Genomic DNA, 18,842 nt, shown 5'->3' with positions numbered 1-18,842 from the left:
GGGGGACCTCTGCGACAAACAGCCGCCCGATGTAAAGCTAGAAGACGCGGCTAGAGCCGCAACAGGCATCGCCGCCGGCTCAACAGCGTAATTCTTGCACAGAATGGGGATAATTGTAGCCGCACTGCCCACCCCCTCGCAGTTAAATGTTAGTTTGTCAGTGTCCAAAAGCTAGCAATCATGTTTACCGAGTCACAAAGTAACCGAGTACGTAATCACAAAGGCTTTTGTTTGCATTTACAGACTTAACAAGACAATGAAACCAGTCATCCATCCATCATACCGAGCAGTAAAACTCCCAACGGCAGAGCCGATTTAAAAAAAAAACAAAAAAAAAAAACCCAAAAACCCAAAAAAAAACAAACTTGCATTTTCTCGATTATAAGACGACCCCCCCCCATTTGATTGAGGAAAGAAAGCCTGAATAAGACTACCCTATAAGAAAAAGTTTTATTAGTAAATATTAATTCAAACTATTTTTTCCATATTTAAATAACTACGGCTTGCTACTCTCCCCCAGAAATGCCTTATACCCCCCTATATGTCATTCTGCCTCAGATATTCCTTTTAACCCCCTATATGCCTCTTGACCCCTTATTTGCCACTCTGCCCACCAGATATGCCTTATACACCTATATGCCACGCTGCCCCCCAGATATACCCTTTAACCCCCCCTATATGCCACAGACTATGGGTCCGCTCACAGCAGAGAGGGCATGTGCCACGCAGACCCCTGGGGTTCCAGGGGGAGCTAATGGTTCTTAAATATTACATAAGACTTTGCAGTCACTTTTATGCACCAGACAACCTGTCTTGGGGACAAAAGGAACAAAACCGTGAAGTCCGAGCTCCATGGAAACCTCGAAGTCTCATTTTTAGCACTAAGCTCAAGACTTTGTGAAGCCATTAAAGAGACTCAGTTTTTTTTTTTTTAGTGTTGTTAGCACAGCATTCAGTGTTTGCGTTACTGTCAGGACAGAGACTTGAGGAACAGCGTTCGTGGGAAGAGACCGCAGACCCTTTCCTCTCTCCGAATAAGCTTGGGCACTCAATGCAAAAACTTTAACTCAACGGTTTGATTCACCGACACAAGCAAACAGCAATTCGGCCCCGATTACCCCTTCGACCAGACCAATGCGTTTCTCAGGCATTATCCCAACTGCTTCCAGACATTTGATATCTGTTCTCGTGGCCCAAAACTTTGGGCTTTTGGGATTAAACGAGCCACGACACATTCACGCTCGGAGCGTCACATCATAGAGCTGTAACAGCCCGACAAACACTTCCCGCAAATTGCTAAAAGCCACGAAACCTACTATTCATGGATACGAGATCCTGTTTCTAAACATACAGATGCAGTTTATAGCAGAAACCAGATCAGCGCATCAGAGATCTGCAACGGCTGTTACCTTCCATGGCGACAATGCGATTCTGCAAGTTCGACATGTTTACAGAGCATGTTCTGGCAGCACCCCCCCCCCCAAACAACACATCCACCAATCCAAGACACCCATATTTAATGTTGGCAAAAATATTATGTATGTTTATTTGCACAAGGTAGAACATATACAGGGTATAAAATATATATATTAAAAATAAAATCAGACACGTCAACAACTTTTACAAGCTGCACCCGGGAAGACCTGTTCTGCAGGAGTCTGAACACTCGCTGCTAATCACGCACGAATCGACATCCAAACACGCAGAAAGCAGCCGTCACCAAAGCATCCATAGTTACCGGATTACCAGACTAGTCCTGCGCTGTTTACTTCTCTAAAGGATTGGTCACTGAGCTAAACAAAGTGTTAACCACATTTATATTCTCACTAGGGGTTATGGTTTATAAGCATAGATCCCACCATCATCATGTTATGGGCTCGTCCGACAGACAGCGGAGATACACAACCTGCACCGACACCGGAGCGGATTTCATTGCGATCGACATATGGGCCATTACATCAGCAACCAACAAAGTCACGTGAAAATATAAATAGATTTTATTTTTCCCTCCTGCTCCAGGAAGCCATCAGAGACTCGAGACACGTGAATGCGAATTGCATGCAGCAGGAGCTGCAGACGGCGGCGAGCGAGGAAGCCTTTTAAATACCCATTAGTGTAATGTGTTTTACATTGGCGTGTTCGCGCTCCATGATGCACGCTGGGACGCGGGTCAGAGGTCACGGGATAGCCAGCTGAGGATCTTTGTTCACCAAGATGCTGCCAGTCTGCACTCCCAGGTAAGCCACCATTCTTGCAGCTTAACTCTTTGGCTGCCGAATGGCAGATCACTGCTGCCACCGTTTAGGTTTTGAGCTGAGCCGTGCTGATATAAGACAGGATGCACATGCTGTATCTAACCAAGCCTCTGGTACCATAGAATGCTTTTTACCGACACCGGGGGCCCTTCAGGAGTCAGACGGAAATTCGCAGGCTGTCACAAGAATATAACCAACCAGATCGGACTAAGTGACGTCTAATCAGGTGCAGACGGAAGGGTGACATACCCGAGGCCTATTCTAACCCTTAAGATGTGCAGGACAGTAACCGGGCGCACACCTGCTCTGGTAAGAAGGCCCATCTAACGGGTATGTGCAGCAGGAGGGGAGAGCTCGGCTTCCCGGGCAGAGGATCCCCCTTGCCTTCAGACAGCCTTACCTGTAAAGCAGGGCTTCTGCGCCCACAAATCACCCCCTCTCAGGCCGTCTGACACAAAGGGCTCGGGCGCATCCTCCCGCAGCTCGCAAAGCCAGAATATGCGCGGCGCAGCCAATGATGTCACGTTCAAGACCGTGACACCGCCCCTTCCGCCGCCAGCAGCCTATCCACAAAGCACGACATTAATACAGCTCTCAGGAGGCTGCCTTCGCTACCACCCAGTGATGAGACAGCAGCCCCGCCCACACCGGGGTCACACCCACTGGCAGCACTTCATGTATTTCAAAACACAGAGGCAGTCAGGACTCACCCACACCGTACCCATCATGGAGGGGTGCAGTCACGTGACCTGGTATGATGGCTGCAAGTGCACTGCCTGAAATACACAGCCGATCACAGACTGAGCATGAAAGGCATCCATAAATACCCCCCCAAACAGCCATACATTTATAGGGCAGCATAAAAAGAGCCAGCAGTGAAGGTTCAGGCATCAGGGTGTGGAGATCTGCCCAGCACCACCAGGCGATTCTGGGCATTTCATAGCGACATGACATGCCAACTGCCCAACCCCCCCCCCCCCCCCCCATCAGCAGCACAAGCTGATAACCATTTGTGTGCCAGGAGCTTAACATCAAGTACATCACAGTAATGAATACAAGGCGTGACATAACAGGGTGCTAATAGGGGCAGCGCACCCCCCCCCCCATCATCCAGATTACAGAAGGCCTGGCACAGATCACCGGGCAAACCTGGAGATTACCAGAACCAACATGGGGAAAATGTCCCCTAATATGGGCTGTCATGGTTGGTGCTGCTTTATAACATAATATATAAAATGCCCAATTCTGGAGCAACACCAAAGCTGTCATTCCCAACAACCATTGCAGGTAAGTGACCCTAATACAAGGCCGCCGCTGGGGTCAGGCAAATGCAGCCGTCATTATAAACAATTGTATTAGTGTGGCGCGCTCGGTGTACACGTTCTGTAGTGTTAAGGGGGAGAGGGACACAATCCTGCTTTGTGTGGCAAACAGTACAGCCACACCATGCATATCCCAAGGGCCAGGCATTGGCATTATGGGTGTAGTAGAGAGGGTGCCAGGCAGCCACAGTATTCATGAAAGTGCTTTGTCTGCAGAACGCAGCGGTGCGAACGGACCCCAATGCAGCACACATGAGACCGCATATAACGCACGCATTTAACAACCTGTGCAGTCATACACCTGACAATCACAGCCAGAAACAACCTGTAACAGCAAGTCCCTTCCCAACCTAACAACCCCAGAAGACAATTCTTCATGACGGGGGGGGGGGGTGTACCCCAGGACCATACAATTCTGCACGGGCAGAGGGAGGGCACCCCAGGTCATTCCTTCCAAACCTTATCTTTCTTGTAAAGCACAAGGGTCCTTTTCATCCCAGCTTCACAACAACCTAAACAAATTATAAATATTGGGTATTCCTGTGATTATTGCACCCTTCAAGATAATTATAAGTGTTTAGGGATAAGGCACAGTTCTGTTGTAAAGTACTAACTTTATGGAGCAATTGGGAACATTCTGGTTGCTATGACAACTGCATCACTATTTCCCCCACAATTGCTACTCTACCTCTTCATCAACATTATGTTTAGTGTTTCAGTCATTTACATAATAAAATTACACCTCAAACAGGAAGCTGGCTTAAAGTTATAGCTATAAATCCAGGTGCAGCACAGGTAAACCCAGGGGGTACAGCCCAGGTAAGCACAGGGGGTACAGCACAGGGGGTACAGCTATACCCCAAAAACAATCAGCTTATGATCCACTCAATAGTGCCAAGACCCAACAGCACCTGCCACCCCCTATAAGTCCTTTCTTGCCTTCCAGCCTGCATCATTCACTACCTTAACACCTCTAGGACCATCACCTACAGGACCCCCTATGACAACCATTCACCGGCCAGCCTACAGGCCCATCAACTCTGACAGTCGTACATCTACATCACCCAACAGCCCCTTTTAGCTCCCAGATGCCCTGTAATACCCCTCCACCGGGCTCACTGCGCTAGATCTTACCCCAAGAAGGTCACAGCAGCCCCACGTAGCTCTAGAACCGTGTAAGAAGACATAGTCTCCTCACCTATATGGTCCTTAAGAACGCCATACAACCCCTCCACACACCTCTACGGCCTATGTGTCAGCAAACACCCCTATGCAGTCCATATAACAGGCACAACACCTCTACGGCCTATGTGACAGCCACCCCCCCACCTATATTCTCCTTACAATCCGCCTGCCAACACCTATACGGTCCGTCTCACCGCACGCACGTATAGAGGCCCCCCTGACAGCCATACCGCCCCCTTGACATGTCTAAGACTCCCTATAACCCAGAAGCCTGCACGGTATACGTACATGCCCTTGGCCTGAAGCTGTGCGTCCCCCGCGGGATTCACTGTACTGTACCCCGGTGATCCGGGATCGCCTGTCTGCTGCCGTTTGAACTCGCTCACCGCGCAGTATTCTTAAATCCGATTGGTTATCGGAGCGGCCGCAGCAGAGAGCGCTTTAATTGGGCCATTTGAACACGATGGGCGTGCTCTGTTTTAAGGCCGTCTCCCGCTGCAGCGCTGTCTGAGTCTCTGTGTCTGGGCGTCCTATGAGCTAACAGGCCCGTGTGTTATTCTCCATCCAAGAAGTTTGTAATGTGAAGAAGAGACCTTTAAGGTCTTGAAAGCTTATGTTACGCTGCTGTATGAACATTATTGCACTAAAAAAGGACCAATACTGAAATATCTATTTTCCCATCACAATAATTTATACTTTGAGTGTTTGTTACTGAATTAAAGATGATTAACAACATGATTATCATGAATAGTTTTGTAGCTGAACCCCCAGCTTGGCTCCATCCAATAACAAAGGAACTGTGCTGGGCAAGCAAAAGTTAACTCAAAGTTCTAATTGCCTTTAGTATATTGGTCCTCATCAGCATCGGTATGCGCGCATAAATGGCAGGCGAGCCTGAGATGTTAAATATTTAATCTCTAAACGCAGTTACAAATGGGTTATAAGGACATAAAATGATGGTTCTAGTGACGTATGTTTTAACCCATAATGCGATAGAGCTACTGAAGCTCACAGGGTGAGTAAAATGTTGGTGAAACTGAGGCGAGACGTCTTACATAAAACAAATGCGCTAAAATGCACTGGGGTCGGAGTCGTATAAACTTTATTTTTAATGGAATCTTACAAACTTGTGCTTATCTCCTATAACGTATCCTCTGGCCAATCACTATTTAGAAAGGGGCGGGACTAGCCTAGACAGAAGTGTGCGGACGCCATTTTAACTTGTCAGTAGCAGATGGGAGTAAGGAGCGTGAGACAGCCAGGGACAGTCTTATATGAGACCGATCGGCATACCTGGGAACTTCTGGGCGCCAGCTACCCGGAGCCATCCCTTGCGGGACGCGGCCAGGACTGCCCACGGTGGGCGGTCCCATAAGGTCGGTAGGAGGTCCTGCTGATGTCGGGTCGTTCCCGCTGATGGCAACGGGAAACACCCCCATTTAAAGGGAAATGGGCGGGGAGCAGGGCGTGCCAAGACCCCACTCCCACGACCCGGAGGATTCGGGTCTTGACCCGGAGGATTCAGGTCTTGACCCGGCAATCTCTGGGTCAAGCCCAGAGGTTTTCCAGAGGAGCGTGAGGCAGCAAGGGACAGTCGGTGAAGAACCTGGAGATTTCCTCCACCGAGCAGAATTCTTAAACCGGAAACCAAAAATGCTTTTCACCAAATACCTGAATCCCCAACAGCTCAGGAGAACTCCATGATACCCTGTATCACCACGAGCTGATTTATTCTCGAGGAGCCAGTTTGGTGTCAAAATCTAACAAGAGAAGAGCCTTCACCCGTCGAAGCTAATCGATCTGCCAACGCTGCTGTAGTGCTAATCGACAGCTAGCCGGTCGAACTGCTTTAGAGACCACGTTCAGATTGGGGTAAACTGCAGAGAGCTACAGCGAATATGAGCGCATTAACCATGATATAGTAGGAAATTCTGTAAGTGGCAATTTTACTGAGCCAAAACTTCTATTTTTTATAAACACAGAAGAAAATCTTTGTGACAAAATTAGACAACTGACTGCTTCCACGGTTGCTGCCTTGTTGATGTCAGAGGTCAGAGGAGAATGGGCAGAAAGGCAATAGTGACTCAAATAACTACTCGTTACAATGAAGGTATGCCAAATGCCATGTCTGAACGCACAACACGTCGAACCTTGAAGCAGATGGGCTACAGCAGCAGAAGACCCCACCGGGTGCCGCTCCTGTCAGCTAAGAACAGGAAACCGAGGCTACAATTCGCACAGAATCACCAAACTTGGACAATGGAAGACTGGAAGAACGTTGCCTGGTCTGATGAGTCTCAATTCCAGTTGCGTCATTCAGATAGCTGGGTCAGACTTTGACGTAAGCAACATAAAAGCATGGATCCATCAAGCCTTGTATCAAAAGTTCAGGCTGGTGGTGGTGCTGTAATGGTGTGGGTGACATTTTCTTGGCACACTTTGGGCCCCTTAGTACCAACTGAGCATTGTTTAAACGCGACAGCCTACCCGAGTATTGTTGCTGACCAGGTCCATCCCTTTATGACCACAGTGTACACATCTTCTGATGGCTACTTCCAATAGGATAATGCACCGTGTCACAAATCTCACGTCATCTTGAACATGACAACGAGTTCACTGAACTCCAATGGCCTCCACAGACACCAGATCTCAACCCAATAGAGCCCCTTTGGGATGCGGTGGAACAGAAGATTCACATCATGGATGTGCAGCCGAAATCTGCAGCAACTGCGTGATGCCATCATGTCCACACAGACCAAAATCTCTGAGGAATGTTTCCAGCACCTTGTAGAAAATATACCATGAAAATAAAGGCAGTTCTGAAGGCAAAAGGGGTTCAACCCGGTACTAGCAAGATGTACCCAATAAAGTGGCTAGCGAGTGTACATACATATATATACTGCCCCTTACACATGCCTGGCTATATACACACACATACTACCCATATACATACTGCACATTCACATGCCTGCCCATGCACACATATATACACGGATATTACAAAAGTCTGTCCATATGCGCACTAACATTGTAAAGGCAGTGTATCTAAGCAAATGGCGATATATAAGATTGTAAGCCTGCGAGCCGGGCTCTCTCCACCTAATGTATCGGTTTGTCTTATTCCGTCAATTCCGGTCTGACCCCTTGTATATATGTATTGTATTAAGTGCTGCGTAAATTGTTGGTGCTATATAAATAAAAGATAATATATGATATTGTATTTATATTAAGTAGTGCCATCACTCGTTTTTCTTTATTCTATACACACTGACATAACATACTTATATCCACACATAGTATCATACTTACACACACACACACACACACACACACACAAACAGTACTTTAACATACACTACCGCCCACACACCACCCATAGTTGTCCATTCTCTCCTGAGAGCTCTTCTGGTACCTCATGGTCCTTACACGCTACCTACATGCGAGCAGCGGGAAATGAGGCGGGGGGGCCTTCGTTTTGCCAGTGTTTTCAACTTTTATACACACACACACACACTATAACACATACTATTGCGCTTAGACACACACAGTAACATACACTTTAGTGGGAAAGCCATTTTTTCGCTCTGCCCACTTATTTTACAAGCTTCACAAGGCATACATAGTGTATGTAAGACTGAGTAGGTATTAGAACGAGTTTGCATGTTGAGTATGTGCTTTAGTAAGGGGGAGACAAAACTTTACGGCACCCAAGCACCTTTTACGCTAGGCTCACTCCGGCTATGAAATGTCTGAGCTCAGTCTTCCTAAGGTTGGCCGTTGACTTTGCCTGTGAGTCGAGGGGCTTGCGTTCCGTTCTGTTTGTGCGTTCCAATATTCAGAAACTGCCAAGTCAGATCAGTGTGATGATATTTGTACGGAACACAGAAGGAAAAGCCAGCCACCAAGTATGAAAATCTATTTTTATATTAAGTTATCACAAGTCTAAAATACCCAACAGAGGTTAAATAAAATAGAAAAAAAAACAACATTCAGAAATCTTGGTTAAAAACATTATAAAATAAACACCTTGCAGAGTAAAGTTTTTTTTTTTTTGTGTTGTTGCTTAGTATAAAAACTATATTTTTGTTTCTCTTATTAATATTTTGTTCACTCCTTGGAGAATCAGTGCTTAATCCGTACCACTTCTCATGGATCCTGTAGCCCACGTCAGTTTCCGGAATACATTGGAGGACACGCAGAACCTTGGGGGTTAGTTAATACATGTTTGCATTCCATCTTCTTGGCATTTGAACAGATATAAGGCCATCCTCTATTTCCAGAGTGAGGAACAGCCCGGATGTAGAAAGGTATCACTCGAAGAGGGTGGTCACCAGGGTCATCTGTGCGCATCAATGCCGATGTGTTGAAGTCCTCCATAAAAATGGAGACCCACCTCAGTTCATGAGTATGTATCCATAAAGGAGCTGTCCCAACAACCTATATGACCCGGAGAAGAGTGCAAACCAGTCTATACAGCAGTACATTTACAAAATTCCCACCCATGTCTGCCAGCCTTGTGTGTCTGAGAAGTCCCACCATGTCCAAGTGTAATAAAGCAGAGCCGAGCAATCGTACCAGATACGGAATCTCGTGATTAGTTGAGTAATGCTAACAAGGGGGTAAAGCAAAGTCCATCCTTCCCCCTTATATCTCATGCCCCTGGTGCCTCACACTTCACTCTCTGTGGCGGGCAAGTGTTTAGCCCTCCAGCCGGTGTCTGGCAGGGATATGCGGCGTTCAGGGGTAGGGGGAAGCATGATGCTGCCGTTTTCCGACTGCTCCTCCTGTAGCAGCTGCTGAGTTTCCGTAAGATCAAGGGAGGCAGTGCTGGCCTGCAGAGACACGGTGTCCGTCTTAATGCAAACGTGGTCCCGGAGGATGCTGGCCCTGGAGGGCTTCACCTGCTTGAGGTCATCCCAGTCGCACTCTTCCCCCGACAGTAAACCAAAACCCTCTAAAATTCGGATCTTCTCTTTCGTGAACCCGTTATCAGGCAGAGCCTGCAAAACAGAAAGGCGATCAGAGCAAGGAGGACACGGGAGACGGCACACTCACACCCAGCAGTCATGCACGCGCATTCACGCACACGTTTACATTCTATCAAAACCGAAGCAGTAAATGAGAACGCGCATGCACAGTGTATGAATTAATAACGTAGCGTGTTGGAGATTCAGAAAGCCGCCATGTGTTTGGCTCCATTTTTACTAGTATTGAGAAACACAGCAAAATGAGTAAGAAAACAGGAACAGGGGCAACAGAGCAATGGGGGTAATGCAGGTTATTTAGTATGCCAAAGAAGCAGCCATTATATAACAGCACTCTTGAGTTAGTGAATAGAGATCGCACTCGAGTGTGAAACCGTCAGCGGTACCTACGTGGAGTAAGGACTCAGAATAGAAAAGGGGAGAGGCTGTCAGAAGGAGCAGAGCGCTGAAAGTGAAGAGGCCACGACATGTACAGGTTCAAAATGTGTACAGAAAGGTCAACAATGCACCATGACATAACTCTTTAGAACACAAAACAGCTACTTTTACAGTAGCTTTGGGTTTTCTTTTCTAGAAAATTATTACTGCTTTCCCGGCTATTATCTTCTTTCTTTGGTCGACTGGCACAATCTGGAGTTGGTCACCGACCATTTCTCTCACTATGCTCCTGATCTCTATAGGATGTCTCTGATAGGTCTCTTAAAAAAAATATGAGGGAACCTACGTTGGTATAATCCATGATTTCCATGAAGAGGCATGAAACACATGCATCCCAGACCTGCACACCTCTTGCCGGTGCTCACCTTGGCACACAATAATGGAGAGATCACTCAAAGGGGGGCAATAAACCCTAAAGATCTGTAACTCAGACTCCCTTTCTGTTGGTCTTTGTTCCTTGCAGAAGATTAACTATGTTGTTCTGAACAGAACAATGCTTTAAGCACAGTCCACTCCAGCACCCTACACTCGCATAGGCTACATATGGAAAGTGAATGTTTTTGTCTAACTTATCCTCGCAGGGACCAGTGGAACGTTTCTGCACAACAAACCATTCCATTGATTGTTGGGGTGAGAGAATCACCATGTCGGTGGAACGGCACCCTGTCCCTCCGCTCCATATGCGGGTCCTCACCTCTTTCCGGTGTCGCTGTAGGTGGCATGTGCCGGGTTTGTGCACAGCTTCTATTTTCACTTCCTGAGTAGATGTCCGATATGAAGGGTTACTGTAGGTTAAGGTGCTAAGGCCCGGGTCTGACAACTTGGCCCGTCGATGCCTGTGAACACAGGGAATAATGCGCCTGACATGAGCCAAAAGGGCACAAAATATTGCATTGTAGAACCATTATTCAGTTTGGAAAACCAAAAATATATTTGTTGATCCAACAATAAGGAAGTAACCCAAAGAGATTTATATTCTCCATGCTCATAGAGATCATCCATTCCTTTAATTCATTTAGTTGCCCATCTCTGAACCTTTTTTCAGTTCCATAATTTCTTTTTTATGAATTGCTGCCCAAAGTTGCCATGAATGTTCGTATACAAGCTCTACAATACCGAAGACCCTTTAATAACCTGAAGAACATTCTGGTGGTCAGAAGATCCTGGCTTCCATCAAATACTGACCTGTATATGAGCAGAGCAGACAGGAGCAGCAGAAGACACAACAAAGAAAGTGACCCGGCGATGATGTATGGCACACGCAGTCTGTCCCCTATAGATAAACCAGAGAAGTTTGTTACACAATCTCCATTAAATCAAAACATCCAAGACACGTTACAGTCTCGAGTCCCTCACCTGTACTGGCTGTAACGGCACCATTGGATGCACAAAGTCCTCGAGATGCCTCCTCATCCGAGCAGCTGTAGGAAAAGTGAGAACTGGTCTAATAACCACAAAGAAACCGATATGACCCTTCCATACCAACAAACGCTGGACATTTACCTCCCAGCTGTCACCCCGAGGTCACCGTCTCCTCGCTCACTTTGGGTGTTGGGGCTGAGAGGGCCACGGTTTTTCTCACTGTTGTTTGTAGGCAGTGGAGCAGAAGGTAAGAAACCCGGAACTAGAAAAAAAAATAAAAAATAGATTATTTGCCTCCTGAACATTCTAATTAATTGTGTAAAAACACCAGCTCCCTCTCTCCTTAACAAAAGAACAAAATGTTACATTAATGATAAAAGATCGGCATGTAAGTTAAAGATGCGACTCACCAAGGGAGCAGATTTCCGAATCCAGATCATCAGGACAGGCGCACACAAAATCATAACTTCGGGCAAAGCAGAGGTGGGAGCAGCCGCCGTTATTTACTCCGCAAGGATTACTTCCTAGGAGGGGAAAATAGTGAACATTGCTTCGGCGTTAGACAAGAAAATGGAAAGACGCAAAGGGAAGAAAACCAATATATATAATAATTTTTAGTAAGACTACGCATGCTCACAGTACCTGTTTGTCTGTGAGCAGACACCACGATGATGTCCATCAGTCCTTCCACGTTGGCCAAAATTGTCTCCTGGTTTTGGCCGGAGTATTTATCCACCCGCTGGATGGATTTAGTTTGCCAGTCTGTCCAGTAGATCCAGCGACCTTCCTGTCAAGGACCAATCACAACATTTAAGACAAAGCTGGAGACTTCTTTAAATGGCTCATTGAGATGCTCTTCTAACTAAAGAATGATTTAGAGAGGCTGCGAGAAGGTTTAAGACTATCTGCGCATGTCACGAAAAAGTGATTTCCATAGGAAACAGATTGTATCTGGCAAAAAAAAAAAAAAAAAAAAAAAAAAAATGTATCTCTACATACAAAGGTTAAAATTCTCACCTGTGTCAGAGCAAAGGGATGAGACATCTGATTAATCAGCACCTGACGCATTTTGCCATTTAGGTCGGCATGCTCAATGCGATCAAGGTGGGCATCCACCCAAAATATCCTGAAAGACAATAATAGGAGGTACTTGTAAGACATAGCATGACAAAGATCACATCCAATCAAGCAAATAAAGGAATAGTCACAGATATTGGATATTATAATGATTTGGTAACAGACCTTCGGGTGTCATAGTCCAACGTTAGTCCATTAGGCCATCCAAGATCAGTGTTAATGATAGTCCTGCGGTCAGATCCATCCAGGTGAGCTCTTTCAATCTTTGCAACCTGACCCCAATCGCTCCAGAAAAGGAAACTGCAACAAGATGAATGGAAGTAAATCAAAACATGAACACCATTCTGAAATGTAGCAATAGCAACCCAACCACATAGAACTATTGATTATTCCACACATATGCTTGAACTAGACCGGTATAACAATCACAGCTTTTAGGGGCGTTCGGTGACCGAAAAGCTTTTCAGTAATGCGTAAAAGTACTCACCCCTTCCTTGGGAATACAGCGATTGCCCGGGGCTCATCAAGACTGTTGTTAATCAAGACTTTTCTGTATCGGCCATCCAGCCGCGACACCTCTATGGTGTTCCGACCCGTGTCCGTCCAGTATAAATTTCTGGCCACCCAATCCACAGCCAGACCATCTGTGGTCTTCAGTCCCTCACCGATAACAGTCTCCATGTCGGCACCGCTTAAGTCTGCCCTCCTGATAAAAAAAAAAACATTCAGCACATTGCAAACCTCTTTCTTGCTACAATATAACAGTTCTTCATACATATATTGTATATACAGACACACAAAAAACATTCCCATCCCTCTTTGTACCTGATAACATCCAGGAAGACATCCGTGTAGTAAATTTTGCCTTCCACACTGTCGTAATCCAAGGAGATTACATTGTGGAGCTCCTGGATGGGGACGTATACATCGGTGTAGTCATCGGTGTCCAGTGAAATTCTGCGAATGGAGCCTCGGCTGGAGAACAGGAGATATGTATCTGGAGAGGAATCACAAGTCCTTCCATCTTTTCTCAGCTGGATACCAGTGGGACAGGCACAAGAATAGCTGACAGCGTTGGGAAGACACAGATGGGAGCAACCACCATTTCTTTCTCCGCATTTGTTATACCCTATGACAAAAAGCAGAAGGCGCTCAAACAGCTGAGCAGCACGGGGGCCAACATATACATACATGCATACATACATACATACATACAATAAAGAGATGAGAGCCAGCGGATAAAACCAACCTAGAGCGTGAGTTCTGTCCACAGCCTGAATGTCCATGAGGCCTGCCAAATTATCCCTGACTATGATGATGTTTGCCCCAGTGTCTTTATCTGCCCTCTGAATGCTGCGCGTCTGCCAGTCTGTCCAGTAAATGTGCGCGCCCAGGAGAGTCAGGCCATAGGGATGATGGACGGGAGACACTAAGATCCTTCTGTTTCTGCCCATGAGGTCCGAGGCTTCTATCCTCTGAGAAAAACGGAGAGAGAGCATAGTTGTAGAAATTAACGAGAGGAAAGAATGATCACTTCTCATCGTTAGAAGAAATTTGTCAGTCAAGTTCAGCAAGATAGAATGTTACATGGATTATAAGGATTAATGTGTTCTATGTTGTCCTTTATATAGCCATGATGTTTACGTCTATCAAGTATACCTCGGTATGTGCATCCGCCCAGAGAAGCTGAGACCCAGCCTTATCCACGGCCAGTCCGTTGGGCCATCCCAAGTTCATACTTATTAACACCATTCGGTCCGAGCCATCCATTCCTGCCCGCTCTAGCTTGGCATTCTCACCCCAGTCCGACCAGTACATATATCTGCAGGAAAGACAAGAGTTACAGGGAGGTGAGTTATTTAGAATATGTCCTGAAAGTTAAATTATAACCCATGAAACCGGAGGAAAAAAAAATAGATCACAGCAAAAGCAGAGAAAGATTTACTCGACGGTGTCACTGACCCCATTTCATGGTACAGGGCGACGGCTCGAGGGCTTCCAAGATTCTGCCATACAAGAACCTTCCGCATGGAACCATCCATGTTCGCCACCTCGATTCTATTTGTACCAGTGTCTGTCCAGTATACTTTGCGGCCAATGGCATCCACTGCCAAGCCATCCGTGGTGACCAATCCTAGGAGACACAAATAGGAATAAACAGAAAGCAAATACAAAGTATATTCAATGAAAGAAATCCTGATTAAAGTTGAAAGTCCTACTTTTTGTAGAGGCCCCAACAAAGACAAAGTCCTCTGGAGACCCAAACCGGTGACTTTGTAACCACGTTGTAGCCGGCAGACAGGAGCCACCGACTCCCATATTGAACACAAACCTTTATCTCTTTAGCATTTCAACCGTACACATTTTCCTCCCTCGATTAAATCGCTTTCCCCTTACTGCCTTATCACGCGATGTCTACCTCCATAGAAATGACTCCCTTTATAAATTTATATTTAATTTGTCACTATTTGCAAATATTAAGAAAAAAAAATCATCATCAGTCATAAAATAATAAAACGTAGCAAACAGTGTGATGTAAAATGTATCCGGTTAACTTACCGGTGGTTATGATGTCCTGGTGACTGGAGCCATCCAGAGCCGCTCTGCTGATTTTCTTTAAAGTACTGTCTGCCCAATATACCAATCCTGAAATAAAACGGGACCGTCGGAGAGCGTACATCAGAACCCCCCCCCGGTTATTCACAAAACAGAATCTATAGATCCACAATAATATATTTTGTTTCTCCAACTCATTACCAAAATAAATGAACCAAGTGATCCATTCCCCAAGTACCCTAAACATACCAAAATGGCTAATTCCCTAAATGAAATTTTTTACTTTTGTTTTAAACAAAGCAAGAATCCTCCTCGAATATTTTTAACCCCTTAAGGACAATGGTCAGTCCCTAAACCCATCGAAAACAATGCATTTTGAGCCCGTACATGTACGGGCTTGGTCATTAAGGGGTTAAGCAAATAAATGTTCCTCAAACCATCAGCAGAATTGCTATATTCTTATTACTCGTCACTTGATAAGTAAACAAGTACGTATTCTGGGTTATCAAAATGCTAACGAAGCATTAATCAGTCGGGAAAGCTGCATTTAAGCGATTTAAAAAAAACGGTGAACTTATTAAAGGTTATTAAATAATAACAATGGCACATCTGATTTCAGACAGGCCTACAACAAAATACGTAGGAACCCCGTCTCTATAACTCACCGTCTAAGGGATCCACGCCGACGGCTATTGTGTTTTTCATGGTCACGTTAACGGGGACCACAACATCAGCAAAATACGGGATATCCAAGGAGACGGAGCGGATGTCTGTCCTGCGAGCAAATATCAGGAAGCGGTCCATTCCTGAGAAAAGCGAAGAAGGAGAAACGTAAAGAGAAGGTATAACGGAACACGGAAGAAGAAAATTCAACTAGAGAGATAATGTAACAGCTGTAGGAGTAGCCCCCACTACCTGCCCCTAGTACCCCCTCGGCAGGTGGAAATACTGTGGAGCACAAGAAAGGCGAAGCACGGGAAACACCTCTTACACATAATACTAAAGCCAGGAGGGAGGAAGAAAGTAAGGAAAGAAAGGCGAGGTAAGAAGACAAAAGGGAGATTTATAATGAACTTGAAGGGGGGTGGGGGTTGACATGCAGATCCCGTGTAAAATTCACCTGAAGAACAGGTCCTTCCGTCTCCAAGTAGATTAACGCCTGTTGGACAAGCACAGCTGTGACCTTTTGGCTGGGGCGACAGAAGGCAGATGTGGCTGCAGCCGCCATTATTACTGGAGCATGTCGACTGAACTGCTGAGGGAGACAAAACCCATTAACCTGCGGTCGCACTCAAACACACGGAGGCGTCAAAGAACCGGCAGTCGGCGTCGTACCTTGTGTTCGGTGGCGATGGAACACATGAATGTCCATCAGGTTCTCCAAGTTCTCACGCACGGTTTTGCGTCCAAGTCCCGTCTTGCGATCTGCACTCTCTATGCTTTTAGACTGCCAGTCGGTCCAGTAAATCCTATCCCCATATAGCGTCAGCCCAAAGGGGTGAGGGAGGTCGGTATCTATCAACACCTGAGGGCCGCAAGAAACACGTGTAAAAATTCTTACCGGGTGATGGATAAGCATGCTAACACCTGCCTGGTGGTCTCACCTGTCGGTCATCTCCATCCAGCCTGGCAGACTCTATGGTTTTCATACCAGCATCAGCCCAGTAAAGTCTGTCGGACTCGTAGTCTATGGCAAGTCCATTTGGCCACGTTAAGTTGGATGAGATAATGACCATCCGGCCGGAGGCGTCCATCCCCGCACGTTCTATCTTTGGGTTTGCTCCCCAGTCCGTCCAATACATGAACCTGGGGCATTAATACAAAATTAAGAACGGAGACGTTGATGGCCGCTACTAAAAGTTTTAAATTATAATGAGGCTCGTGATAGATCAGTCTTAGAGGATTACCAGTCATGCTCGGCAAACTACAGTATATCAATTTATTTACACTGGATTCTGTACCACCACTGGGCTCCACAGCGCCATTACTATTTTGAGGGGAATTAAATAATAACATGAATAATTTTTAAACTGATCAACACTTTCGCTCTACACTTGGTACGGTCAAACTTTAATTTGCATAATGGGTCCCGTTTCCAACCGGTGCATGCAGATTTCAGTACACGTGGACTCACCCTCCTATAGGATCTACAACAATATCTCGGGGACGGTCTAAGTTTTCCCAGATCAGAACACTGCGCATGGATCCATCTGTATTCGCAACTTCAATGCGATCGGTGCCTACAAAACAGACGCAGAACAGTTTAACTTACCGAAAGAGAAACATGCAGGTTTGCTAGCGTGTATTAACTAGAACCCATAATCTGCAGGCGGCCACGTGCTGCGCATGTCTTAGATCGAAGCACGAGGACCTGTGTATCCGGTGGGAGGCAGCAGGTACGTCAGAAAGCGGCGGGGTGGATTTGTAGTGTACCCCCTAGCCCAACCCTGGTTTATTTCCACAGAAACGCGATAGGGTTAAATATTGCGGTGTAACAGAAAGGAGAGAAATACCTGCATCGGTCCAATACAGTTTATGAGTTATCCAGTCGATGGCCAACCCAGCTGGACTTTCCAAACTTGTGTCTATGACCACCTTCAGGAACAGAGGAGGAGATAAGGAGAAGTCAGAATTTACGATCAAGTAACTCCACCACTCTTCAATAAGAATTAACTTTATTTTTGCCACACAAATCAACACGAGTCTTTAACGCCTAATATAAGGTCAGTGGAAAGCCACGTTACCAATATATTTACAGTAGGTTTTGCCCCATCGTCTCACCTCCTGGCCGCTTCCATCCCACTTGGCGCGGTTGATGGAGTCGGTGGTGGTGTCGCTCCAGTACATGTGGTCGTAGGTAGAATCCCAGTCCAGAGCCACCGCGCTGCGCACGTCGGATAGCGGGATGACATCGTCGGACATCTCCTCGGTGTCAAAGCTGATCCTCCGGATGTCCGTCCTTCGGGCAAAAAGCAGGAACTTGTCAAGACCTGATCAAAGGTCAAAGGTCATCTTAATACCTTCAGCTTAAAAACGGTACAAACAGAGCAAAAGGGGAAGGAGGTACAGGGGTGGTCTATGCAACGGGTCGAGTATGAAAGAAAACACTTTAGTGTTTTAGCGGCTCGTCTTTGAGTCCTTTGAGTTTCCATACTTACTTTTGGCGCAGGTCTGATGGCCTGTCTTGCGAAATCCAGTTGGACAAGCGCAGATGTAAGTATTCCCGCTGGGGAGGCACAGGTGGGAGCAGCCGCCATTATCGGCACCACAACGGTTTATCCCTGTAAAAAAAAGTGGCAGATGAGTGTCTCGGGGCAGATCAGGTGCTGCGCATGCTGAGCAGTGACATTTGGCACCAGCGGTGGGAAGACTTACCCGCGGGCTGGCGTTGGGGGTGCAGCGTGTGAATATCCATGGGAAAGTGCAGCTTGCTCCGGATTACCTCTTGATTCTTGCCTGTGAATTTATTGGCGCTGTTTATGCTTTTCGTATGCCAGTCGGTCCAGTACAGACTGTCTTCAAAAACGGTGATGGCAAATGGGTGAGGCAGACCTAAAAGACAGACGTTTTAAGAAAATGCAATCTAATGCCCATGGAGCTCATCATGCCCCATAAAGCACATATTTATGGAAAAGCAGCAGGTGGTTGTGCATAATGACACA

General features: G+C 46.3%; 1 protein-coding gene across 1 annotated transcript; it reads right to left on the bottom strand.

Annotated features, from left to right (window-relative positions):
* Positions 1 to 9,429: 9,429 nt before the first annotated feature.
* Positions 9,430 to 18,732, bottom strand: LOC149274410 (low-density lipoprotein receptor-related protein 4-like; the record flags this gene model as incomplete). The annotated part of the gene is made up of 24 exons (XM_089505503.1): positions 9,430 to 9,762; positions 10,880 to 11,021; positions 11,371 to 11,458; positions 11,542 to 11,606; positions 11,689 to 11,809; positions 11,958 to 12,071; positions 12,190 to 12,334; positions 12,565 to 12,673; positions 12,790 to 12,924; positions 13,112 to 13,330; positions 13,450 to 13,753; positions 13,874 to 14,099; positions 14,284 to 14,446; positions 14,587 to 14,758; positions 15,184 to 15,270; positions 15,846 to 15,986; positions 16,301 to 16,432; positions 16,516 to 16,705; positions 16,785 to 16,986; positions 17,315 to 17,420; positions 17,694 to 17,775; positions 17,962 to 18,170; positions 18,339 to 18,461; positions 18,556 to 18,732. Coding segments are annotated over 24 exons (3,785 nt in total), but the record flags the coding sequence as incomplete, so codon positions are not given.
* Between the last annotated feature and the right edge of the window lie 110 nt (positions 18,733 to 18,842).

Source organism: Sceloporus occidentalis, unplaced genomic scaffold, assembly GCF_023333645.1.
Source record: "Sceloporus occidentalis isolate IW3139 unplaced genomic scaffold, rSceOcc1.0.p SCAF_331, whole genome shotgun sequence".
Lineage (NCBI taxonomy): Eukaryota > Metazoa > Chordata > Lepidosauria > Squamata > Phrynosomatidae > Sceloporus > Sceloporus occidentalis.
Note: the sequence above shows the minus strand (reverse complement) of the source record. Positions and strands in the feature narration are given on the sequence as shown.